This window comes from Physella acuta, unplaced genomic scaffold, assembly GCF_028476545.2.
Source record: "Physella acuta isolate Inbredline_101_S28 unplaced genomic scaffold, ASM2847654v3 ptg000650l, whole genome shotgun sequence".
Lineage (NCBI taxonomy): Eukaryota > Metazoa > Mollusca > Gastropoda > Physidae > Physella > Physella acuta.
In genome coordinates this window covers 205,197-230,000 of record NW_026732169.1, presented here as the reverse complement: position 1 = coordinate 230,000, position 24,804 = coordinate 205,197, and the positions used below count along the sequence as shown (strand labels likewise).

General features: G+C 33.6%; 3 protein-coding genes and 1 long non-coding RNA gene across 6 annotated transcripts in view; 2 read left to right on the top strand and 2 right to left on the bottom strand.

Annotated features, from left to right (window-relative positions):
- The window catches only part of LOC131948581 (intermembrane lipid transfer protein VPS13A), a 109,415-nt gene extending 108,495 nt beyond the window's left edge, over positions 1-920 (bottom strand). The window contains exon 1 of the mRNA XM_059310175.1: positions 841-920. The gene's annotated coding sequence lies outside the window, so the exon portion shown is untranslated. The remainder of the gene's footprint in view (positions 1-840) is intronic.
- A 75-nt stretch (positions 921-995) lies between these two features.
- LOC131948587 (stomatin-like protein 1) lies at positions 996-8,839 on the top strand. 3 transcript variants are annotated; one of them, XM_059310184.1, is made up of 10 exons: positions 996-1,146; positions 3,575-3,760; positions 3,933-4,036; positions 4,248-4,314; positions 4,716-4,798; positions 5,519-5,722; positions 6,368-6,423; positions 6,724-6,872; positions 7,463-7,801; positions 8,580-8,839. In XM_059310184.1, the coding sequence occupies exons 2-10, from the start codon at positions 3,595-3,597 to the stop codon at positions 8,807-8,809; spliced, it is 1,398 nt and encodes a 465-aa protein (XP_059166167.1). In that variant the 5' UTR covers positions 996-1,146; positions 3,575-3,594; the 3' UTR covers positions 8,810-8,839. The 3 variants fall into 3 exon arrangements, with proteins under 3 accessions (XP_059166167.1, XP_059166165.1, XP_059166166.1); XM_059310182.1 differs by having other exon boundaries at positions 996-1,181; XM_059310183.1 differs by having other exon boundaries at positions 996-1,197.
- Positions 8,840-9,292: 453 nt separating this feature from the next.
- On the bottom strand, positions 9,293-16,757 carry LOC131948589 (uncharacterized). Its single transcript, XR_009388033.1, has 3 exons — positions 16,668-16,757; positions 16,199-16,329; positions 9,293-9,559 (listed from the first exon to the last, which is right to left on the bottom strand). It is a non-coding gene; the product is annotated as an uncharacterized LOC131948589 (long non-coding RNA).
- Positions 16,249-24,612, top strand: LOC131948588 (tetraspanin-5). The gene is made up of 8 exons (XM_059310185.1): positions 16,249-16,447; positions 16,693-17,188; positions 18,911-19,106; positions 19,509-19,694; positions 20,349-20,525; positions 21,321-21,476; positions 21,782-21,898; positions 22,765-24,612. Exons 3-8 carry the CDS (start codon positions 18,945-18,947, stop codon positions 22,831-22,833), a joined length of 867 nt encoding a protein of 288 aa, XP_059166168.1. The 5' UTR covers positions 16,249-16,447; positions 16,693-17,188; positions 18,911-18,944; the 3' UTR covers positions 22,834-24,612.
- Positions 24,613-24,804: the final 192 nt, after the last annotated feature.

The window sequence follows — 24,804 nt, the reverse complement described above, 5'->3', positions numbered from 1 at the left end:
TAACTGATTTTTTAAAAAAAATCTAGATCTAACTAGATCTAGATCTAAGCCTATAATAATTCAAAAGCTTAAAAAACCAGTCCAAAACCAGAGAACTTTATTAATAATAAATTCAAATTGCATGTCCAATATAATTTGTGAAATCGATTCAATTTAGTTGGTTTAATTTTAATTACATAAAGCACTGATATTATTCAGAAATTATATTGAAATGTCAATAATAAAATTAAACGAAAAGAAAGCATAATATTTTTTTTTATTGTTACACTAATACACTTTGCTTTGGTCTATGAATAATCTTTAATGAACAATTTCTACTGATTACTGACTTAGTTAAATATATTAATATAGATCTAGATCTATTTTACTAGAGATCTAGATTTCTAGATTTAGATTAGATCTAGAATCTAGACATCTAGATCTAGATCTAGATCGAGTTTCTTAAAATAAAAAAACTACCTCTTTCGAAAAAAAAATCATGAAATGAGATTAAAATATTAAGATTTTTTTTATTCTAAACATTTATTTTTGGGCCTAAACTCGCCTAAACATAACAAAATCTAGAATCTTGTTTATCTAGTCTAGGTTCTAGATCTAGACGTCTAGTAGAGTCTATAGATCTAGATTCTAGATCTACTTCAAGCGGATTTACTAGATCTAGGTAGATCTTAGAATTCTTAATACTAATAGTATTAGTATTATCATTTTTAAGTGAAAAAGTAAATCTAGATCTAGATCTAGATCTAGAAGTCTAGATCTTGCATTTTTTTAGAATTCATAGATCTAGACCTAGACTCTAGATCTAGAATCTACTAGATCTAGATCTCTAGTACTGCTTACCTTTAGTTTCGTTTCCAAAGTGTAGCCCTGCTGAATTTTTTTTATTTTGGGATAAGACAAGGCCAAACATTATAACAAACAAATCACATTTTTATGAACAGCAGTGATTGTGTTTAATTAGATCAGACTACATCTAGATCTATTATTCAATTGTAGTGTTTGTGTAATCAAATGTAGATCTAGTAGTGATAATCCAGAAATTGCAATAATTTTTTTTTTCAAAACTACGACTTAATAATTAATAATAGAAAACATAAGTCTGAAATCAGCTGAGAATGCACTAGGAAATGAAGAAAATTGTTTTCTGTAAGCAAGAGTTCTCCGATACCGTAAATAAATAGGTTAATAATAACTTAAGTAAGTAACTAGTAGTAAGTAAATACTAAGTATGCAAGAACAACTAGATCTAGATCTAAGTAGTAATAGAGTAGCCGGTAATCTATCGTTTTGGGTACGTAAAATTGCCCGCGACTAGTAATGTGAAAAACAGGTGACTCCTTAAATTTTAATAATTATTTCACATTTTGAGGAGGATTTATGTTTTGAAAAATACAAAAATGTTTCCTTCTTTCATTTATGTACCTGTTTTTAAACAATTGAATTAGAACTTTTCAGTAATAAATGAAGACTAGCGATGTTTCCAACAGATGCAACCATGCTCATTTACTATAGCAGCCATCTTGTTTAAGTTTTTTTTTATAGCGGATATAGCGCGAGACAGGCGGAAGTCACTCTATTTTACAAATGGCTGCTGTTTATATAGCAAATCTTGCTTGCAAACACTGCTGTTTAAAGTTAATTTCTGGCATATATTGATATATTTAGCCATTGATTTAGGTTTATTATTCATTTATCTATAATATTTGACACAAATATATCACAATATACTTCTACTAAAGCCTTGACAATGAGGTAACTTTTTCGTACATTAATAGCCGCGGGCGATTTTACGTACCCAAAACGATAGATTGCCGAGTAGCCTATGTTATAATTATCTAGATCTAATTATAATACTAAATCTATTAATAAATAGGATAGGCTCAATAAAACATACGGTAATCTATCGTTTTGGGTACGTAAAATCGCCCGCGATTTGTAATGTGAAAAACAGGTGACTCCTTAAATTTTAATAATTATTTCACATTTTGAGGAAGATTTATGTTTTAAAAAATTCAAAAATGTTTCCTTGATTCATTTATGTACCTGTTTTTAAACAATTAAATTAAAACTTTTCCGTAATAAATGAAGACTAGCGATGTTTCCAACAGATGCAACCATGCTCATTTACTATAGCAGCCATCTTGTCTAAGTTTTATATTTATAACCTTTTAGCGCCAGATTCAGGGGGAAGCCACTCTATTTTACAAATGGCTGCTGTTTATATAGCAAATCTTGCTCTCAGACACTGCTGTTTAAAGTTAATTTCTGGCCTGTATCGATATATTTAGCCATTGATTTAGGTTTATTATTCATTTATCTATAATATTTGACACATAAGTATGACAATATACTTCTATTAAAGCCTTGACAATGAGGTAACGTTTTCGTACATTAATAGCCGCGGGCGATTTTACGTACCCAAAACGATAGATTACCAAACATACTATTCATAAGTAAGAAGTAGGCCTAAACTCCTAAACTCTAAAGTAAGACAGTCTAAACTTCATAGGCCTAATGATAATAATATTATAATAATAAATAGTTAAATACTGAGTGACTGTAGTACTGTACTGTGTTGAGTCACTGAGTGTCTAGGTAGTGTGATAAGTGATTAAGTGTGTCTGTCGTCTGTGTTAGACTGTTAGACTCTGTTTTTTTTAGTGAGTGTTCTTTTTAATTAATGTGTTAGTCAACTTTCCTGTGCTGTGACTTTGTTAACCAGTGTCAATGACGACTGGTAACTCAGGTGTAGGGGGAAATTTACCAGAACTAGGCTAGTTGTAGTTAGGCTAATAAAATTAACGAGCCGACCTGCGGGGAATCATATGCCGCTATTTAGTTGTTTTATTTTCTACTTTTCAGTAATTCATAATTTGAATGCTGCCACTTAAAATATTTGCTTTTAAACACTAAAACCCTCCTTTCCCCCAACCCCTACCCCTGTGAAAGCAGCCTCCTCTTAGTTACCTCCCCTAAGTTTAAAATCGTTTCAAACTAAATTATATGCCCCTAATAGCCGTCACTAAACCTGGCTCTACAATTGTAAACATTTAGCGTGAACCACAGCTCACCAGACCATGTGGGGGTGGGGGTGGTAGTGATATGCCTAGAGAGGAAGAGAGGGGGCTGCTAGGAGGCGCGCTTACAGCTTGGTGTTGTTGGTGTTTTCTATGGTCTCCAAGAAAAGAATATTATATACAGATAACTAATTCACTGATCAGTGATTAGCCTTGTAATTTTATTTAAAGTAAAAAATTAAAGTAATTTAAGGAAATAAATCTTAATCATTCTTATGATTCTTAGTCCTACTAAATCATACACATTCATCATAGTGAAATAGTCAGCTTTAGTCTTACCGAACTTTTATACTATTACTATTATAAAAAAAAAGATTATTATGTCTATTTAACTTAACTACAAGATTAATTAATTATCTTACAACTACTATAGATTTATTGACAATCTAGTCTCTAGATCTTGATAGTAGTAAAAAGCCTTATAATAATAAATAAAAATAATATACTCTTGGCTAATATCAGTAATAAATTGAATGAGGACTTGTTTAATCATTCAGATTAAAAAAGTGCTGTAAAAATGACACCGGTCAAGTACACCCCATTGCCTACTACAGAAGAGGAACAGGCATTTGACTACAGATCTGTTTTTACCTACGGCAAGAATGACTACGCTCCAAAACCATCATTTCAGTCTATTTATACCTATGGAGGCTATGACTCAACCACTCCCAACAAAGAATATGGTCAGATTTTTATCAATTCTTTTTGAGATGTTTGAAATTAATTAAAACATTTAGGTTATGAAGCAAAAAAATATTCAGCTTATTATTTTTTTAAAATAAAACATACCTTTTCAAACAAGTGAATTCATACATATTTATATTTAACAAATTTTTTTTTGTTAAATCTCTACAGTCTCACCTCTCCGCACTGACACTTTAGCTCGCTTCCTGGTGACTTTGGGTTATTCCATCATCTTCGTTGTAACCTTTCCTATTATTGTGTGGTTTAGTTTTAAGGTAATCACTGTTTGTTTGGTTTGAAGTATTTTTTAATATACTTTGAAATATAATTCAAATGTAATGAACCCAGCAACAAATATTACTTAATAATATACATTTTTATTTGAGGCTATCAGCCGCTTAATTTGTTGTACTTTTAAAATATAAGGACACCAAAGGAAAATAAAAATAGTTATATTTACAATTCTGTTTAAACTTCTCATTACAGAAAGTACATGAGAATGAACGACTGGTTGTATTTAGACTGGGACGTTTGTACAGATCAAAAGGACCAGGTAAAATATGGGGAAATTGTTTGATTACACACATATGCCTGTAATAATGAAATATTATAGGCTTTCAACCAAGATCTAGCCTTCACATGAGCCTGATATAGAAAACAGCTTAGAGATGGTCAGTAATTGGAAATGTATGTGTTTACTTAGTGTGTTTTGCCTCAGTAATAACATAGCACTAGTTTTAATTCCACAGACATGATTTTTTTATCATGTAACATACACTGTACTGACAAGCAGATCACCACCGTTGTCATTTTTAAAAAAATGTTAGTATATATGTACTGTTGGAGGCCTACGCTGATGGTGATAGCATTAAAAGCAAGTAGTTATTATTATTAAAAACACAAATGTAACAACATATAATTCTTATCGTCTTTATCCATCCAATTATCTGGCAGGCTTGGTGCTAGTGTTTCCATTGCTGGATCGTGTCCACAAAGTTAACATCAGTCTACGAGCCTTTAGTGTTCCACCTAAGCAGGTATGTAAATAAAAATAAAAGTAAAATCTCCCCTTCAGACCCGACTGTCAGGAAGACAGATGAAGTAGAGTTCACCATGACTTCTGCTTGTGGAGGGGGTTGTGTGGTCAGTTGTATACTCAGCCACCTTAACTCAAGTGAGTCAGATACCCATCAGAATTGGGTGGAGACAGTAATCACATATGGAAACAAACTCAAGACTTGTGGTGGTTCAGCAGTTGAGTGCTCTACCACCAGACCATGCCTCCCAGTAAGCAGGTATATGACATATGTGGAACTTCTTATTTATTATAAGTTATGACACAGTAACTTATACAAGCTTTACTCTAGTCTAATAAAAAAAAATTAAGTTTATGCTAGCTAGATTTTCACTTTTATCTACCTATATTTATAATCATTAGTCTTCAATAAAACCATTCATCATTTCAGATCTGATTTTATTTTAATGATAGATAATGCATAGTGTTTTAATTGTAATGTGTTTTGTAAGATAAATATAACTCAGATAGATTTTTTTTTTAAATCTATTATGTCGCTGTTAAAAGGTGTTAACTTACAATTAAATACTTATCTTACTCTGTGAAGCTGTTGGAGAGATGAGATGATGTCTGTTAAATGTTAAAATGTGTACTTGATTTATTTTTGAGCCTCTTGGCTTGTAACTAGTTCAGCATAACCTGTTTCTTCTTGTAACCCCCCCCCCCCTCCCCCTCCAACCAGGTGATCACAGAAGACAAGGCCATCATTGAGGTGGGGGCAGAGATTTACTTCCAGATTGTTGATGCCGAGAAATCTGTCACCAATGTGCAGAACCTGGACGGCTCCACCAGGATCCTGCTACAGACGGCTCTCTGCAATATGCTGGCCCAGAAATCTTTGTCTGAAATTGAGGCAGAGAGGACTGTCCTTGCTAATGCTTTGATGGTAAAATTTCATTTAAGTTATGAAATTTAAATGCAGCTCATACATTTTTAGAAAAGTAATTAAAAGTAGCCTTCTCTATTAACCCTACTATACTGCTGTACTTAATTTTTGACTATTTCCAATTCAGTTGGTGTATTACAGTACTTAAATTTTGGTACTTTGCTTTGTATGTGTAAAAAAGCATCCCCAACTGAAAAAGAACAACCAAACAATACCTTATGTTACTAATTCAAGGAACAAATTGTAGGGGACTTAAGTTTAGGATTTCAGGTCTAGTAGGGTTAATGGCATCACTGCAATAATGCTGAAAATAGTAAATTTTGTTATTGTAACAATAATAAGTAGATTATTTGTAGAGTTAAATCAAATTAATAAAGTAGAAGTATAAATCATAAAGTAAACAAGCTAGTTATTCAGATCTGGTGGTCAATATGGTGGATAAAGTAGAGTTTACCTGTTTCTGTGGCTTTAGCTATTGAAAAGGTAGTGTGGTCGTTTCATTCCCAAGCTGCCTTTATTTTGATTTATTATGTCGTATGTATTATTTTTGTCTTGCTCACAAAAATATTTTTCATTACCAAATTTGAAGAAGTATTTATTATCTCTTCACCTTAATTTTTAAAACAATTTTGGTTACTTTTTCAGGTAAGCAGTAACAAAACATGTGTGAACTGGGGTGTCAACATCACTAGAGCAGAATTGTAAGATTTTATTCCTATCTTTGTCTCATAGTGACGGGGTTAAAAATTCAAATTACTAGAAATTAAGATAGAAATGTAGAAAACAAATATAAATTAAAATCACTTGAAACAAGGATAGAAATTTAGAAAATAAATATAAACTGATTGTCTAATTTCTTTCTTTTAGGATCTTGTTTTCTTCTTTATCTGTAAGAACACTTTACTGACATCTGTATTTAAATACTAAAAAGGGAAAGGCGTTTTTATTCACTACTACAATTATTTTATTTGTTTTTTAACAGACTTTTTCTCTCTCTACAGGTCTCAGATCAAAGTCCTGTCGGCCCCACCGCCCAAGAAAACTCCCCAGATTTTTATGCCCCCAGGACTGTTTGGGTCAGCAGGTCCCTCCCCTCTACCCACAGCTTTTGCCCAGCTAGCCCAGGCTTTTTCTGACCCAGGTAGCCAAGGTGAGTGCTTGGTGTCTTTAAATGTGTTTTTACAGTTCATTCAAGAAGTGTCTGTGCAACGACATGGCCTAGTGGTAGAGTGCTAGACTACTACTTCAAAAGTCTCAAGTTTGAAGCTGGGTTCAAGTAAGCTCATTGGTTACCTAACTCGTGTTGCCAAGGTCTCAGAAAAAGGTGAAATCTACTTCATTTGCCCCATTAAGCATTAGGTTATCTATGCAAAGCCACATTTACTTTCCCCTACGTAAGTCCTTATCCTTTAAACTCAGTGCAGCTTGTATAGGCATCTTATCTCATGAATAAATATAGGGAAAGTTTAAATGTAATACTGAATTTTTTTGAGACAACTTTTTAAACCCAGGATTCTCTTCTCAGATATGGGCAGGGAGGGGTTTTGTGTTATACATCCAATGTTGTTAACATAGTGCAAGTAGATCCCAAAGTATATTTTAATTATTGGGGGGGGGGGGGGGGGGGGGGGGGTCAATATATACAACAAGTTCTGATATGCTAGAAAATACATCACTTTTAAAATGTTTGTATGTCAGTTTAAAAAAATAATTACCTGTAGTATAACTAATTTTATTCAGGAGACAACAAGGCTGAGGTTATTTCACAAGCCATGAGTGCGTTTGTCAGTGGGTTGGTAGATGGACAAACCCCGCCCCCAGTCACTGCAAGCACAAATGATCTAATCACACTACTGGGAGCAGGAAGTGTGGACCAGATGACCAACATTCCCCTGGTAGAAACAGAATCCCTCCCGATGGGAGGTCATCTACCACGACCCCAGGGTTTGAACCCAAGTGCGTTGCTAGCGAAGATACGAAGCGCCCTTAGTGAGAGCCTAGTGAACAAAGTAGGAGAGAGTTACGAGTTCCACATCAGTGGTCAGCCAGGTGGAACCTACTTCCTGGACTTGAAAAGTGGTCAGTATTGTCAATTATTTGGTACGGCTGGAAAAGTGGTCAGTATTTGTCAGTTATTTGGTACGGCTGGAAAAGTGGTCAGTATTTGTCAGTTATTTGGTACGGCTGGAAAAGTGGTCAGTATTGTCAATTATTTGGTACGGCTGGAAAAGTGGTCAGTATTTGTCAGTTATTTGGTACGGCTGGAAAAGTGGTCAGTATTTGTCAGTTATTTGGTACGGCTGGAAAAGTGGTCAGTATTGTCAATTATTTGGTACGGCTGGAAAAGTGGTCAGTATTTGTCAGTTATTTGGTACGGCTGGAAAAGTGGTCAGTATTTGTCAGTTATTTGGTACGGCTGGAAAAGTGGTCAGTATTGTCAATTATTTGGTACGGCTGGAAAAGTGGTCAGTATTTGTCAGTTATTTGGTACGGCTGGAAAAGTGGTCAGTATTTGTCAGTTATTTGGTACGGCTGGAAAAGTGGTCAGTATTTGTCAGTTATTTGGTACGGCTGGAAAAGTGGTCAGTATTGTCCATTATTTGGTACCGCTGGAAAATGGTCAGTATTTGTCAATTATTTGGTACGGCTGAAAAAATTATGTTGAAAATAACAAGTAAAATATATTAATTTTAGTATGTTTTAATATGTATCTTGTTTTAGTTATTCCTGCATTTTTAAAAACATGTATGCACTTGTATAATACCTAAAAAACTGTATAATTGAAATGTAAAATATAAAACTATGATTTGATTTCTTACTTTTATTGTGAGATTCAATATTTTCTTTCGTTGTCCAGGTCATGGAACTATTGGTGAAGGTCACGACCCTAGCGGTCATCCTGCAGCCATCTTGAGTCTGAATTCAGATGACCTTGAAGCCCTGCTGTGTGGGGAGCTGAAACCATTTGAGGCTTACATGAGCGGCAGATTGAAGGTGTCAGGTGACACCAGCGCAGCTTTAAAACTTGAGGAACTGGGCACTAGGATCAAATCCATTTCAGCCGCTGAGCAAATCAAGCATTTGTAGTAGATTTTTTTTTCTAAAATAAATATCTGCTACACAGATTAAATTCATTAGTTTGAAGCTGATTCGGTAATGTTTAGCCAATTTATATTATTTTATAAAAATGATCTCTTTTTGCGATTGTTTGCCAAGGTTAAAAAAGAATAGCTAATACCTTTTATGTAATGTTAACCCAGAGAAGGTTCTATGGCACTAGACAAGTTATGGCATGTTTTCTTATATAGTCTGTACAACTGCTGACTACTGCCATATTGCTGAGTCCAACACATTGATTTTCTTATATAATTTAGTTTTCTTTTTAGTGTAAAGCTAAGATACTTTTTTAATGGGAGATAGGAAAGGGGTCCAGAAGTCAAATACTCACTACAAAAAAGATTTTGTTCTCTTCATGTTAACTTTTATTTTTTATATGATTTTTATAAACTTTTCAACACACCTTTCAAACTGCTATAAAAAAAATAAAGTAGAAATGAATGCCAGCAGCCTCCATTAATTTGTCCATGTAAAATGTTTTGGGATGTTGACTATGATTTCCTTAAATTGTTTTCTTTTTACTAGCTGTGATACTTAACTATATTTTTTATATCTTCAGTTGTTTTGTTTTTAAATGTGTAGTGTAGAGTACTTTTTGTTACCGAAATGTAAAATTGTAAAAAAAAAAAAGTGCATAAGAAGAATAAAATATTAAAGTACTCATGCTTATCTTTCTTGTGACTTGATTGTAGTTGCAAATGTGTTATTTGTTTGCAGTATCTGAAATGAAAAACAAGAAAAATACTATGCGTCTTGGTCAGACATCCACCCACCATATTGACCGTTGTTCTGGAATTAGTGAGTGGAAAAACAATTGTTTCATTGGCCAGTGGGAGATATTCCTCATTACCATTCTTTAACAAATGTGGGGAATTCTGATACATTCCCCTTAATCAAAGCTATTTTTAGCTCTCGGAATTTTGAAATGAGTCAAGCCACACGCACAGAGCGATATTGGCGTGACCTAGCAGATCAATAGTTGCAACAAGATATAGTTGGCGTGTGGGTAACTGCTAGAGACTGTACTGTTGTTGAATGTAAGCGGTATGTAATGTCTTTTTATAGGACATGGGAGTGAGCGCTCAGATTATAATATCATCATATTGGCGCTGAAATGGGTGAGACGATTGTCCTACTTAAAAGAAAAATATGGCAAGTTCCCAATTTGTTACATCCCAGTTATCAACTTATTTCAGAATTAAAAACGGATTTTGAACTCATTTAATTTTTACTCCACTAAGATACTAAGAACTTCGGCCCACTCTTACCCCCCCCCCTCCCACCTCTGTAATTTCGCCAATTTATTAACATGTTTTTATTCCCCCCCCCCCCTCCTACTCGTCTATTTAATTTAAGGAGCGCAATTAATTTGCCTTAAAAGTAATTTCACAATAGATTTTGTGTAGTGTTTTTTTTTTATCTTTTCGACACAACTGCTTGAATTAATGAATATAGTAATTCCATAAAGGGGGGGGGGGCATTGTCCCACGGTCCTTGTCCAGATAAGCCCCACCTCTGTTGCAAGAAGTGCACGAGCAAAAAGTTAAGCCCCGCTGCTTGTGACCTATTTCTGATGTCAAGACATTTGAGTATTTAAACACACGCCATAACAACTTCTTATCTGCTTCTAGGGTTAGAGTCGGGGTTACGGTTAGGGTTGGGGCTAAGGTCAGGGTTACGCAGGGGCGGAACTACCATACCGCCAGACCCCGCAATGCGGGGGGGGCCCAGGACGTTTAGGGGCCCAGTTCCGACCAAAAAACAATGCATTTTTTTTTTCAAAAATTATGTTTTCATGCATCTTGAAAGTGGTTTTGTAAAAAAAAAAAACAGGTCTACTATAGCAGAGATTGTTGCATAGAAAAATATTTTAAAATCTACAAGAGCTATAGTTTGAAAGGTAGGTAAACATTCACACTACTTCCATGACTTACTGCCCTTCTTTAAAATAGGATGCCCACGAAGCTCATTTAAATAGTTTTGTACTATATATATTAAAAAGCAATTGATTCTCTGAATTGTTACTTAAATAAGACGTACTATACAATAGTATAGCTATAAAAATCAATGTTTTCAAAATTGATATTATAAAAGCCAAAAATGAAAAAAATAAACATAACGCGAGAAACCATTCACGAATCAAGCTAACGTCTTTATATATTTTTGACCAGCATGATTTAGACACTACCTTTGGTTCAAAATGAGTTTAGACTAAATTTTTTCTGTTTTGTTCTCTCAGAATGGTTATATATTGCAATGAAGTAAACTAAATTACTCAGGATATAGATCATATATATATACTAGCCGTCCCGGCCAGGCCCTGCTCTGGCTTCTGTGAAAAACCTTTCTGTTAAAGACCATTACCTGTGTGTTTAGTAATCATCATAAACCCGGCATTGCCCACCCAAACCACAACCAACCAAAACAACAAAACGCAAACATAACGCTAACACAATTACAAATACAAACGAAAACAAAAACCTAACAACAAACCCAACCACAAACACCAATACCAACAAAAAAAAAACGAAAAAGCAAACGAAAACAAACCAAATCCAAACGCAAAACCAACCAAAAACACAAATACAAACCCAAAGAAAAAAACACAAACAAAAACGAAAAAAAGAAAGAACAAAAACGAACCAAATCAAAACGCAACCACTAACGCAAACCCACCTAAACACAAAGAAAACACTAACGCGAACATAAACGCCCGGGGCGGAATCACCTGTTTTAGCTTAATGAACGACTATAGTACCCCAACTTATTCATAGTCTTTTGCACTCACTTAAACGAACGCGCCTGTTTCAATTTAATGAACAATTTTAATACTCCAAGCTTATCCGTAAAATACCTACAACATTTGCACTTGATCAATCCCCGCTAATTATGTAATTATTTTTTTTTCCCAACACCAAAACAAAGTAATTAAAAAGTAAATTATTTTCGACTAATGCAATGGTTTTATAAAGGGAAGTAATTGTGTTTTCCTAATTTATCAAAGGGAAGTAAGTGCTATAGGACTAAATAAAGACATAATTAGAATTTTTGTAAAAGATGATATTTTTTTAAAACTTGTGTTTAATGAACATGCCGACAATTGTTACTATAATTTGAAAAATGACAATTATTTCCCAACACTTTCAATAGTAATTTTTTAGCTCATAAATTTAGACAAATGCGCACGATAATTTTCTAACACTTAAATTCATTAAGACCAACGACAAACATATGCATTACATACAGAACTGAGCTTTATATATATTACTAGCCGTCCCGGCCAGGCCCTGCTCTGGCTTCTGTGAAAAACCATTCTGTTAAAGACCATTACCTGTGTGTTTAGTAATCATCATAAACCCGGCATTGCTCACCCAAACCACGACCAACCAAAACCAAAACAACAAAACGCAAACATAACGCTAACACAATTACAAATACAAACGAAAACAAAAACCTAGCAACAAACCCAACCACAACCACAAACACCAATACAAACACAAAGAAAAAACAAACAAAAAAGCAAACGAAAACAAAAACCTAACAACAAACCCAACCACAAACACCAATACCAACAAAAAAAAAAAAAACGAAAAAGCAAACGAAAACAAACCAAATCCAAACGCAAAACCAACCAAAAACACAAATACAAACCCAAACAAAAAAACACAAACAAAAACGAAAAAAGAAAGAACGAAAACAAACCAAATCCAAACGCAAAACCAACCAAAAACACAAATACAAACCCAAACAAAAAAAAACAAAAACGAAAAAAGAAAGAACAAAAACGAACCAAATCAAAACGCAACCACTAACGCAAACCCACCTAAACACAAAGAAAACACTAACGCGAACATAAACGCCCGGGGCAGAATCGCCTGTTTTAGCTTAATAAACGACTATAGTACCCCAACTTATTCATAGTTTTTGCACTCACTTAAACGAACGCGCCTGTTTCAATTTAATGAACAATTATAATACTCCAAGCTTATCCGTAAAATACCTAAAACATTTGCACTTGATCAATCCCCGCTAATTATGTAATTATTTTTTTTCCCAACACCAAAACAAAGTAATTAAAAAGTAAATGCTTTTCAACTAATGCAATGGGTTTCATAAAGGGAAGTAATTGTGTTTTGCCTAATTTATCAAAGGGAAGTAAGCGCTATAGGACTAAATAAAAACATAATTAGAATTTTTGTAAAAGATGATATTTTTTTTAAAACTTGTGTTTAATGAACATGCCGACAATTATTACTATAATTTGAAAAATGAAAATGATTTCCCAACACTTTTAATAGTAATTTTTTAACTCATAAATTTAGACAAACGCGCACGATAATTGATCTAACACTTAAATCCGTAGAAATGCCAACGACAAACATATGCGTTACAGAATTGAGCTTTATATATTAGATATATATATACTAGCCGTCCCGGCCAGGCCCTGCTCTGGCTTTTGTGAAAAACCCTTCTGTTAAAGACCATCACCTGTGTGTTTAGTAATCATCATAAACCCGGCATTGCCCACCCAAACCACAATCAACCAAAACCAAAACAACAAAACGCAAACATAACGCTAACACAATTACAAATACAAACGAAAACAAAAACTTACAACAAACCAACCACAACCACAAACACCAATACGAACACAAAGAAAAAAGCAAACGAAAACAAACCAAATCCAAACACAAAACCAACCACAAACACAAACCCAAAGAAAAAAACAAACGAAAAAGCAAACGAAAACAAACCAAATACAAACGCAAAACCAACCACAAACCCAAAGAAAAAAACACAAAAGAAAAAACAAACGAAAACAAACCAAATCCAAACGCAAAACCAACCTCAAACACAAATACAAACACAAACCCAATGAAAATAAAACACAAACGAAAACGAAAAAAGAAAGAACAAAAACGAACCAAATCAAAACGCAACCACTAACGCAAACCCAACCTAAACACAAAGAAAACACTAACGCGAATATAAACGCAAAGTGCTCACGGGGCTGAATCGCCTACTTCAACTTAATAAACGACTATAGTACCCCAACTTATTCATAGTCTTTTGCACTCACTTTAGTGAACGTAGGCGCGAAACCGAACACGGGAGGCCCGGGACCCCAAAAAGCACCCTGTCTGGGCGCCAGAGGACGCACCATGACGTCACCGCCTGATTGAACTTAGTTAACGCCTATAGTGCATAACTTATTTATAGTCTTTTGAACTCACGCGAACGTAGATACCATAGCGTACACCGGAAGGCCCGGGGCGCCAAATAGCACCCTGTCGGGGTGCCGGAGGACGCCCGGATTTGATTCACTTAAAGACTATAGTAACCTTTCTTATCCATAGTCTATCGCACTGTTTAAAACAAAATTATGCAGCATAGCGCTCACATGATAGCCCAGGGTGCCAAATCAAACCGTGCAGGGGCGCCGGCGGACGCGCCTGTTTCAATTTAGTGAACAAAAATGATAATACTCCAAGCTTATCCGTAAATGGAAAGAAATAAACGTATATGATTTGTAGGACCTGGCTTATTAAATGTTATTGATTTAAAAAAAAAAAATAATAATTATTGAACAGTATGTTCAGTGTATAGAATAAATAAAAGGCAGTGTTAAAAATACCTAACGACATTGCACTTAATCAATCCCCGCTAATTGTGTAATTATTTTTTTTTTCTTAACACCAAAAACAAAGTAATAAAATGTTAATTCTCTCTTCTTAAGGATTTATTTTTCATTAAAGGGAAGTAACTTGCAGTCAATACATTTCCGACACAATTTTAGAAATTTTATAAACGTCGATACACTTTTTAAAAATTTTATGTCGCGTTCATAATTAAAAATTATTCTTCTAAGTAAATAGAATGAAAATTGTTTTTAAAGACTTTCAATGGTAATTTTTCGACTCGTAAATTTAGACTTTGAGCACGATAAAAAATCTAACACTTAAATCCGTAGAAGTGTCAACGACAAACTTTTTTGTTTTTTGCCACACGTTACAGAACTGAGCTTTATATATTAGATATATATATATATATATATATATATATATATATATATATATATATATATATATATATATATATATATATATATATATATATATATATATATATATATATATATATATATATATATATATATATATATATATATTAATATATATATATATATATATATATATATATATATATATATCATATATATATATATATATATATCTATATATATATATATATATATATATATATATATAGGGGGCCCTAGATTTTTCTTATATATATATATATATATATATATATATATATATATATATATATATATATATATATATAATATATATATATATATATATATATATATATATATATATATATATATATATTATATATATATATATATATATAAGAAAAATCTAGGGCCCCCTATATATATATATATATATATATATATATATATATATATATATATATATATATATAATATATATATATATATATATATATATCTATATATATATATATATAATATATATCTATATCATATATATATATATATAGTATATATATATATATAAATATATATATATATATATATATATATATATATTATATATATATATATATATATATATATATATAATTATATATACTATATATATATATATATATATATTATATATATATATATATATATATATATATATATATATATATATATATAGGGGGGCCCTAGATTTTTCTTTGCGGGGGAGCCTTTGATTTCTAGTTCCGCCACTGGGGTTACGGTTAAAATTACCGAAATACAGCTCTTTTCAAGCACATTATTAATGACATGTTCCAATTTCACCCTCTTCAATAAAGTCTAAAAGTACAAGTTTCATATCCTCTTTTATTAAATCCTTTTTTTAGTGGTGGGGATTAACTTTTTCGTTGGGATCCCTGTCCCACGTAGCAAAATATACAATTTAAATAGACGCTATATACTTAAACCAGCTTCCGCCCGGAATCAAGAGCCCCACCCCTTCCCCCGGAGAAAATGTCTGACAGTCCTGCCCTCATCTTTAAATCCTCCGTCCCGACAATATTGTACGGAGATCTATATGTGTAGGGCCCGCATAGCTAGCCCGAAGACCTGAGTTCGGATCTCGGCTCGGACTTGTGACTGTGTGACGTCTACCCAACTCTAAAAGGTACCTGACTTATGTTAGGGTGAGGCGGCTGGGCATAGTTAATAAACATCTGAAATCTACTTCATCTGCCCAATGGATCGTTATGTCTAAAGCGGAATTTTACTACATAGCTATTGCGCACCTAAGCCATTTCAGTTTACACCTGAATCAATACTTCTATATCGCCATAGTGTAGGTAGATCTAGGAATGTGGAAGCTTTAGATTTAACACACGCACCAGATGTTGCTCAGGTGATGTGGGCACTCTGGCCAGTGATACAAAAATTGGATATTTTGTTTTGTCGTCTGCTTGGGGGGAAAATCGATTTTTGTCAGTTGTATTGAGCACACAAGCATAGATTAGCAATAAACATATTTAATATGTTGTGTTTATTGGATATGTGTTAGACTATGTTGTTTTAAGGTAAGGTGTTATAAAATCGTAACTTATTCGTTTTAAATACAAATTAAGATTTTTTAAAAGATAATCTTATAAGCCTGCGTCTATTTCAGCTAACCCGAATTATATTCCCCCTCATTAATTAAAGATAAGTATTTCTTTGGAATAAAATATATGGACTTTTTTTTTTAATAGTTTGAAATGATGTAAATGAATTCAGCGATAAACGACAGGTGACGCATACCTTTTGTCGTCTGTTAATAATTCAGGTTTTTCCTATGAGTTACCTGGCTGGGAAAATACGCCAAATATCGACGTCACATTTTTCTGTGCGCTAGACGGTACATCGCTAGCGGGAGGAAAAGTTTAGTTTGTACCATTGTAGACAAATGTTAACGATTTCAGTCAAATATTAGCTATTTCAGTCAAGTGTTAGCTATTTCAGTCAAATGTTAACAATTTCAGTCAAGTGTTAACAAGTCAAATGTCAGCTATTTCAGTCAAATGTTAACAATTTCAGTCAAGTGTTAGCAAGTCAAATGTTAAATATTTCAGTCAAATGTTAACTATTTCAACCAAATTCTAACATTTTCATCAATGCTTTAAAAAATACTTAATATATTGATTTTGAAAGTATTTATCTAGTCCGAGTTATACAAAATAAATAGGATAAAAATTAGTTTAAAACCAAATGAAAAAAAAATTAGTTAAAATAAACTTTCACTTGTTATAGAAAAATAAATTCACTGGAGTTCGACTTCTAAGGTAATTGAGATTTTCATTCTTTTAGTTTGTATTTTTGGTCTTAAAAATGTTTTAATTAATCAAATTTTTAATCCAGTTGATTAAATTTTCATTCAAATCTGACTCTCCAGCACGATTTGAATCTTCGTGTGTATTTGACAATGTTGAGATAAGAAGGACTTATCAGGAGAGGGCATCTATTTTTAGGTATTAGTTCTTTGAAAATTAGTTCTTTGATTTGTTACTATACAAATTGTCTTTTATTTTTTTTACAAGCCCGGCCTAAATTATTTACATATTTTTATTTAAAAGTAAGAAACTCGAAAGTAAGAAACGCAATATAAAAAGAAATACAAAGGTTCATTAGAAAACGTTAACACAAAACAAAATCATAATAACTACAAACATGGGTTTGATTTGTCAATAGTCATATAGACTATAGTCTATAGACTACTTTTGAAAAAAAATCATCAATTACTTGTAACATTTATAAACCCCACACATTTATAATAAGTTCTCTGATAATATCAACCTATGCTAATATGGGCATTGCTAAATATTTTGTGATGGTATTACGGGACAGTGAGGGAGAGTGAAGGAGGGGAGGGGGTGGACTACATGTGTTACTCGGTTAAGATAAAAGACAATCCACACGGCGGTTGAAGGGGGGGGGGGGTCACAGACCTACTCAGATATTGCAACATCTGTTATAACTGTGCAGTTGAATCTAAGTGAACGCTACACAGATGTGCTAGTTAAATAAGAAAAGTGAATAGTTTCCCCTTATTGAATGCCCAACACTGTGTTTAACTTTCTACTATTTCAAGATGTCGGTGATGATTTTTTTTCTGGTTTTTGCGAATCCACGTTTAAAAGTTTATATTTTCCACGTCATATGAATTGGAAAGTTGGTCAGTTTTAGGCCTAGCCTAATGCTCTAACTTGAGTCCGGTACGATCAGATATGTGATGACGTGTACAATTCTCTATGGCATAGTTGGCGATCTAAGTCAGCAGTGCGACAATAGAGACTGAATTAATTCAATAAATTGGCTTTCTCTGAAGGAATGGGATGTTACTAGATTTAAGAACATACTCGAGGAAGTCTTGAGAATGAATAAAGCTTAAACTAAAAGTCCATTTTAGTACCGATGCATCATACATTTGATTGTAAGAAAAATAAAAAAGTCTCTTGCTGATGAAAATAATTTAAAATATATCAGATTAATTTATTAAAGTTTATAATGCGATAAAATAGTGGGTTTAGAAATCAACACTTTGCCGTTTTTTATGACAATGATAAGTTGCCAATGAACGTAAACCTCAAAACATTTATTAACAGTTTAATGATAATAATAATGATAATTCGGATAGAAACGTAAATTAGCTGATGAGGTCTGAGACTGACTATGGTTTTTTTCTAAAATAGGCCACATATTTAAAAAATAACAACTGTTATGCAAACTAACATTGAAAAAAAATTGTTGAAGTAAAATATAAGAATTTTGAGAATAAGCACATGAAATAATTTCAAAATTTTGATTTCTTCATTTTTTGTCTTCATACAACTATAGCCAGTGTGTTTTCAATACATATTTCAAAGTAATTTTCTCCATGATTTTTCTGGCGAATTCATTATATTGAAGTCATTGCAATTTTATGTAGGTTTATATAACAGTCAAATGTTTTTATACATTTTTCTCGTGTTGTTAACATTAATTGTATAAACCGATTTTCAAATCAGTTTCAGATTTAATCAATCTAGGTTAATTAATTAAATGGAGTACGCGGACACCGTGCCTACCATATCAGGAAGTGACGTCATCATGGCTTACGGTGACCACCAGGTGGAGTTCGAGGAGGAGCCGCGGCGCTGCAGTTGGTGCACGTGCTTCTGCTTCAGCCGTTACACGCTCTTCGTCATCAACTTCCTGGTCTGGGTGAGTCTTGGTGTGTTTGGGAGGGGGGGGAGCTGAGATTTGGATCGCCGCTGTTAGTTTTAAAATGAAATTTATATGATTCACCTAGGTCACGCAGTCCCAATTAGCGTAGATAATGTTTAAAAAATATAATAATAAATCATTCAAGAAAGATAACTAAACGTTAAATTTTCTTATTCGAGAAATACTTGGTTAACTCCCTTAGACAATTTCGTCCTAACATTTGAATTACTAATTCAAAATTAAAATTTGCATCTGAATAACAAAAGGGGAAGTAATTCAATTATAGCCGGTATGTTATAGAATTTTATCGCTTTGTGTGAGTGCTGGAAAAATGCACAACCTACTCAATACAGTAATTTTGGTCGAGTTAACAAGCCGATTTTATTTCCTACCGCTCAGGCTGCCGGTGTGACCATGGTCGGACTAGGGGCCTGGGCAATCGTCAACAGCTCCGGCCTTGACCTTTTTGAGGCGCTGCTGAAAGAACCCAGTTGGCTGATGATCGCTACTGGCATCGTGATGATCATCGTGGGCGTGGTCGGGTGTGCCGGGGCGTTACGGTTGAACATCATCTGTCTGAGGGTGGTGAGTATTGGATGTCGTGGTTCAGTGGATGTGGTCTGTTGTCTGGGGTTAGTACTGGTTCAGTTTTCTTCTTCTTCTTCGTTCTTAATTTTAGTGTTAGAAAGAATTCCCTACAACACCATTAAGTATACGTGTCAACTGGTTATGCGCCATTTAGGCCATTGACACCGATTTCAGTCTGCTTTTATTTTTGGATTTGCTTCCATAGCCTTTGTCCAACCAAGAACAAACTACAAGGCAGCAGTTGTTTTTGGAGTTGTCTTCTCTCTTAGAAGAATGGCTATTCCAAATTTTTGAGCCTCATACTCGAACTCGAGCTTTACAGACTCGACGACGCCGACCTCTATGGTTCGGTGAATGTGGTCTAATGACTGAGTTTATTCAATGAATGTTGTCGGTTTTTCGGGGTTAGTCATGGCTGAGTGAATGTGGTCTGTTGTATGAGTAAGTCATTGTTCGGTGAGTGTGGTATGTTGTCTGAGATAAGTTATGGTTCTGTGTACCTGGCGTGGGTCTTATGAGTACAGTTTTGTGGTAACGAACGTTTCTGCTCCTGGATTTTTTTTCTACTCACATATCTAAGAACGACTCATTGTTAGTAAACTATCAGCCCCTCTACATAATTGTAATCATTTGTTACCTTGACCTTCACAGTTCATGGTGTTTGTGATCGTGGTGTTCGTCCTACAACTGGTGTTGGCTGGGGTGGTGTTCTTCATGATGGACGACATCCAGGGCAACATGCTGTACATCGTCAAGGTGGCCGTCACCAAATACGAGAGGGACCAGAACATTGCCAGGGACGCGTCTATAGACTATCTTCAGCAGCAGGTACTAGCTGTATGCCCAGTGGTGGAAGTTTAAAATTGGCATTGGGCTGTTTGCTCATTATCAGGATATTACAAACATCAGAGTTTGTACCGTGTTTTACTTTTTCATGTTAGTCTTTAAATGGTCAACTCAATATCAGCATTTTTACATTTTGCTTTACATTGACCACATGAGAGTTAATTCGACTAAAGTAAATAAAGTAATCGATAATCTATTCATCTACCAACTTGAAGCAAAACTTATTCTCTAGATCAGGGGTCTCCAAACTACGGCCCGCGGGCCGGATGCGGCCCGCGAAGTCCTCTCATCCGGCCCGCGGAGATCTTTTTGTCCAAGGAAAAATCGTTTGTTGGTGATGGCTGAGGAACTTTGCCCATAAAAATCAAAGACATGCCTGGAAGAAACTGGCCCCCGAACTAAAATTTGATAGTTAATGCGGCCCTCGGACTGAAAAGTTTGGAGACCCCTGCTCTAGATTATGTTGTTTAAACTCAAATTCTTAAGAAAAAAAATCAAGACAGATAACTAGCTTTAAATTATCTAAATCAAGAAATACTTGGTTATTTCCCTTTGACCATAATATCGTTAGTAGTTGTTTTGTAAGGATCCCTTTTGTCTTTGTCCTTTTTTGGGACCCATTTTGTGTTTTATTTTATATGGACCCCTTTGGTCTGAGTCGTTTTGTAGGGACTCCTTTTTCTGAGTTGCTGAGTAGCGGTCCCTACTCTCTATATCATGTTTATCCAGTTCACCTTGTAAACGCCCACCTCACCCCCGTGTCTCCCCACCCCACAGTTCCAGTGCTGCGGCGGCTCCAGCTACTCCGACTGGGACGCCAACCGCTACTACAACTGCAGCAACGTGTTGACCAGTTCCCGCTGCGGCGTGCCCAGCTCCTGCTGCATCGACAACCGGATGGAGGACTGCGGCTTCCAGATCCGTGGATCATCGGTACGTCACATCCTAGGGTTTGTTACGTCACACACTAAGCTTTGTTACGTCACACACTAGGGTTTGCTACGTCACATCTTAGGGTTTCATTGAACTCTACAACAGCGAGGGCAATTGGTTGCACGTACACACACAAACAAGTAGATCTATATAGAAATCTTTACAAAATAAGATTTCAAATGGAATTAAAAAAAAAAAAACATACTCGCTTTCCTTCGTGTACTTGTGCGCTTACTTGTACGTGTACTTGTATGTATATATAACTCATGCACAGTATACTTATCTGAGATGTTGACTTCTTTCAGGTAGAAGATATCAAAGCTTACATCTATACTGAAGGCTGTATTGTGACGTTAATGAAAATATTCAGGAACAATGTCACCATTGTAGCTGCTCTGGCATTCAGCGTCTGTGGAATAGAGGTATGCTAGACGTATATATGTATATATGTATATATGTATATATGTATATATATATATATATATATATATATATATATATATATATATATATATATATACATATATATATATATATATACATATATATATATATATATATATGTATGTATATATATATATATATATATATATATATATATATATATATATATATATATATATATATATATATATATATATATATATATATATAGTATATATATATATATATATATATATATATATATATATATATATATATATATATATATATATGCATTTATATTTATATAAATTTATATTTGTATTTATATATTGATATTTGTATTTATACTTTTTATAGGTGTTTGTATACACATTTAGCACCGATAATCTTTACACTTAGACTTACATTTTAGACTTAAATCACAAGTTGAGGGATGGGGATTTGGGTTAGGGCAAGGGTGTGCTTATGTTTTTGTGACTGTACAAGGCGTGGGGAGTGGGTAATCAAGTGCTGCTGTATTGTTATGGTTTCACATTTTTTGATAAATCACGTTATCATCAACTGGCTCCAGCAATATTTTGTTGTTATTTTTTAAAAAGGCAAGAAGGGGGGGGGGGGTGGTAACGTCATTGTAGAGTGGGAGTGGTCTTACTTATTGTGACGATATGAAACAAGGGGTGGGGGTGGGTAAAATCTTTTAAAAGCGTGACGTCACGTGTAGACCTACCTTTAAAGTTGACACTCGGCGCATGAGTCCCTTCTCCCCCACCATTTGTGCGCCAACCCTGCTCGGGTTGTCATCACCAAACCAAGGGGCAGTCACTCTGATATCATTTGAGAGTTACCTTACTGCATGTTTCAGATCCTCTGTTTGATCCTGGCCAACATTACCAGCCGTTACATCATCGTCCATCGGAAACAATTTAGCTGAGTCAGCATCAACAATTCTTGATCCTGGCCAACATTACCAGCCGTTACATAATCGTCCATCGGAAACAATTTAGCTAAGTCAGCATCAACAATTTTTGATCCTGGCCAACATTACCAGCCGTTACATAATCGTCCATCGGAAACAATTTAGCTGAGTCAGCATTAAATACTGAACTTGTCATTAACATCTCAGCCTAACAAAAACAGCTAATTCAGTGGGACATAGCTGTAAACTATGATCAATTTAAAACCACACCACCAGCGTAGCTGTAACATATCTATTACTTATATCTCTTAAACGAGGAACTTGCTTTGTATTATACAAATATTTATTATTTAGTTGATGTAATTATAATTAATATACATTTTTGTATGCTTATAAACAACAAGATTAGGTTGTATAAAAAAACACAGCTTTGGTTGGACTTGACTTAAAATAAAAAGCAACAACATAAGACGTTGATAAAATTATAGTTTACATGTAATTTAATTGAAATAGTATACAATTGTGTCTTGGCTATTTCAAGGTGTGTTTCAAATATTTAACGGGTGAAGTGAATGATTAATTGAACTTCATCCTGAAGTGAATGTTGTATTGTAAAAATCAAAATATTGTAACACAACTCGTAGTGCAGACGTTGTACACACTAATGATATGGGCTCTGTTGTCTACTAAACTGTGTATCACGCCACGTTGTAAATGTATATATAAATATTTATTAAGCTTTTATCTGTAGATATAGAAATTGTGTGCTATAAACACACCATTAGTCACCAATGAAAGGTTTTGTTACTGATACAACTTATGGAGTAGACACCAAAGTCTAATATTTATATACATAATTGTTCGAAAAGTATTCTTGAAACTAATAATAATTCTATTGTATTATTTATATGTAGCTTTTAGTTGTATGTATTAAACAGTCATATGTTTTTTTTGTTTACTACATTTTATTTACTTTATTTTCAAACATTAACATGTATATTACTAAATACAACAAATATAAATTTCAATAGGCAATCAAGATCTACATATGTGTAAAGTTTGTATCAAATAAAAATCGTCACAAAAACTGACTACAAAATTTAGCCTCAACTCTAGACTCATCCCTAACGCTAACCTTAACCTTTAGTTTAGGAACTGTTACTAAATATTGTTGAAACATCTAAAGAGAGTTTTATTTTTTTTACTTTCATTGAATTTATAAGTTTGTTATCACCGGTAGTATTTTTAATACAAATGTTATTGTATCGTTATTCTGTTCGATTAGAGAAACGAGTTACCAGTTTGTAGTGCTAATAAAACGCCACCTACAAACTACATGTCACTAAGAGAAATAAGTTCACACGATAGGAATTATAGTGTCGGTTGTTTTTATTACTTTTATCAATCATGTACAATTTAAATAAATCACATTTTATTTCAAATGTATTTACAAATCAAATTTATATATATCGTCCCTTGAAATAACTATTCACAAATTTGAATTTAGTCTGGAAAATAAAAGTAAAATAAATGACATCAGCAGATCATGTGACAACAAATATAAATAGCATTTTTATCAGGGGCAGGTAATTCACTGTACTGAAACAATTAGCCAGCGTTAAAAAATTTCTGAAATTTTTGCATAAAAAATAATTATTACAACTCTAAAGCAGCGAGTCATAGCATTCCTCGCTCACTACAAATCATATTGCACAATAAATGAAAACGTTAAACCATCTTCGAACCTTTTCGAATTTAATAACACGTCCACTATCCATACGAACAGACTTGCTTTCAGTCTCTACACCCCAACCAACGCCGCCTCAAAAGATACGTTATATATATATATATATATATATATATATATATATATATATATATATATATATATATATATATATATATATATATATATATATATATATATATATATATATATATATATAAATATATATATATATATATATATATATATATATATATATA

Bases quoted from the DNA above. Each gene is read 5' to 3' on its own strand.
- LOC131948587 (XM_059310184.1), top strand. From the start codon at position 3,595: ATGACACCGGTCAAGTACACCCCATTGCCTACTACAGAAGAGGAACAG. The intron at 4,799-5,518 runs GTATGTAAATAA...CCCTCCAACCAG, and splicing joins TTAGTGTTCCACCTAAGCAG to GTGATCACAGAAGACAAGGC. The intron at 6,873-7,462 runs GTGAGTGCTTGG...AATTTTATTCAG, and splicing joins TTCTGACCCAGGTAGCCAAG to GAGACAACAAGGCTGAGGTT.
- LOC131948588 (XM_059310185.1), top strand. From the start codon at position 18,945: ATGGAGTACGCGGACACCGTGCCTACCATATCAGGAAGTGACGTCATC. The intron at 19,107-19,508 runs GTGAGTCTTGGT...CCTACCGCTCAG, and splicing joins TCATCAACTTCCTGGTCTGG to GCTGCCGGTGTGACCATGGT. The intron at 20,526-21,320 runs GTACTAGCTGTA...CCCACCCCACAG, and splicing joins TAGACTATCTTCAGCAGCAG to TTCCAGTGCTGCGGCGGCTC.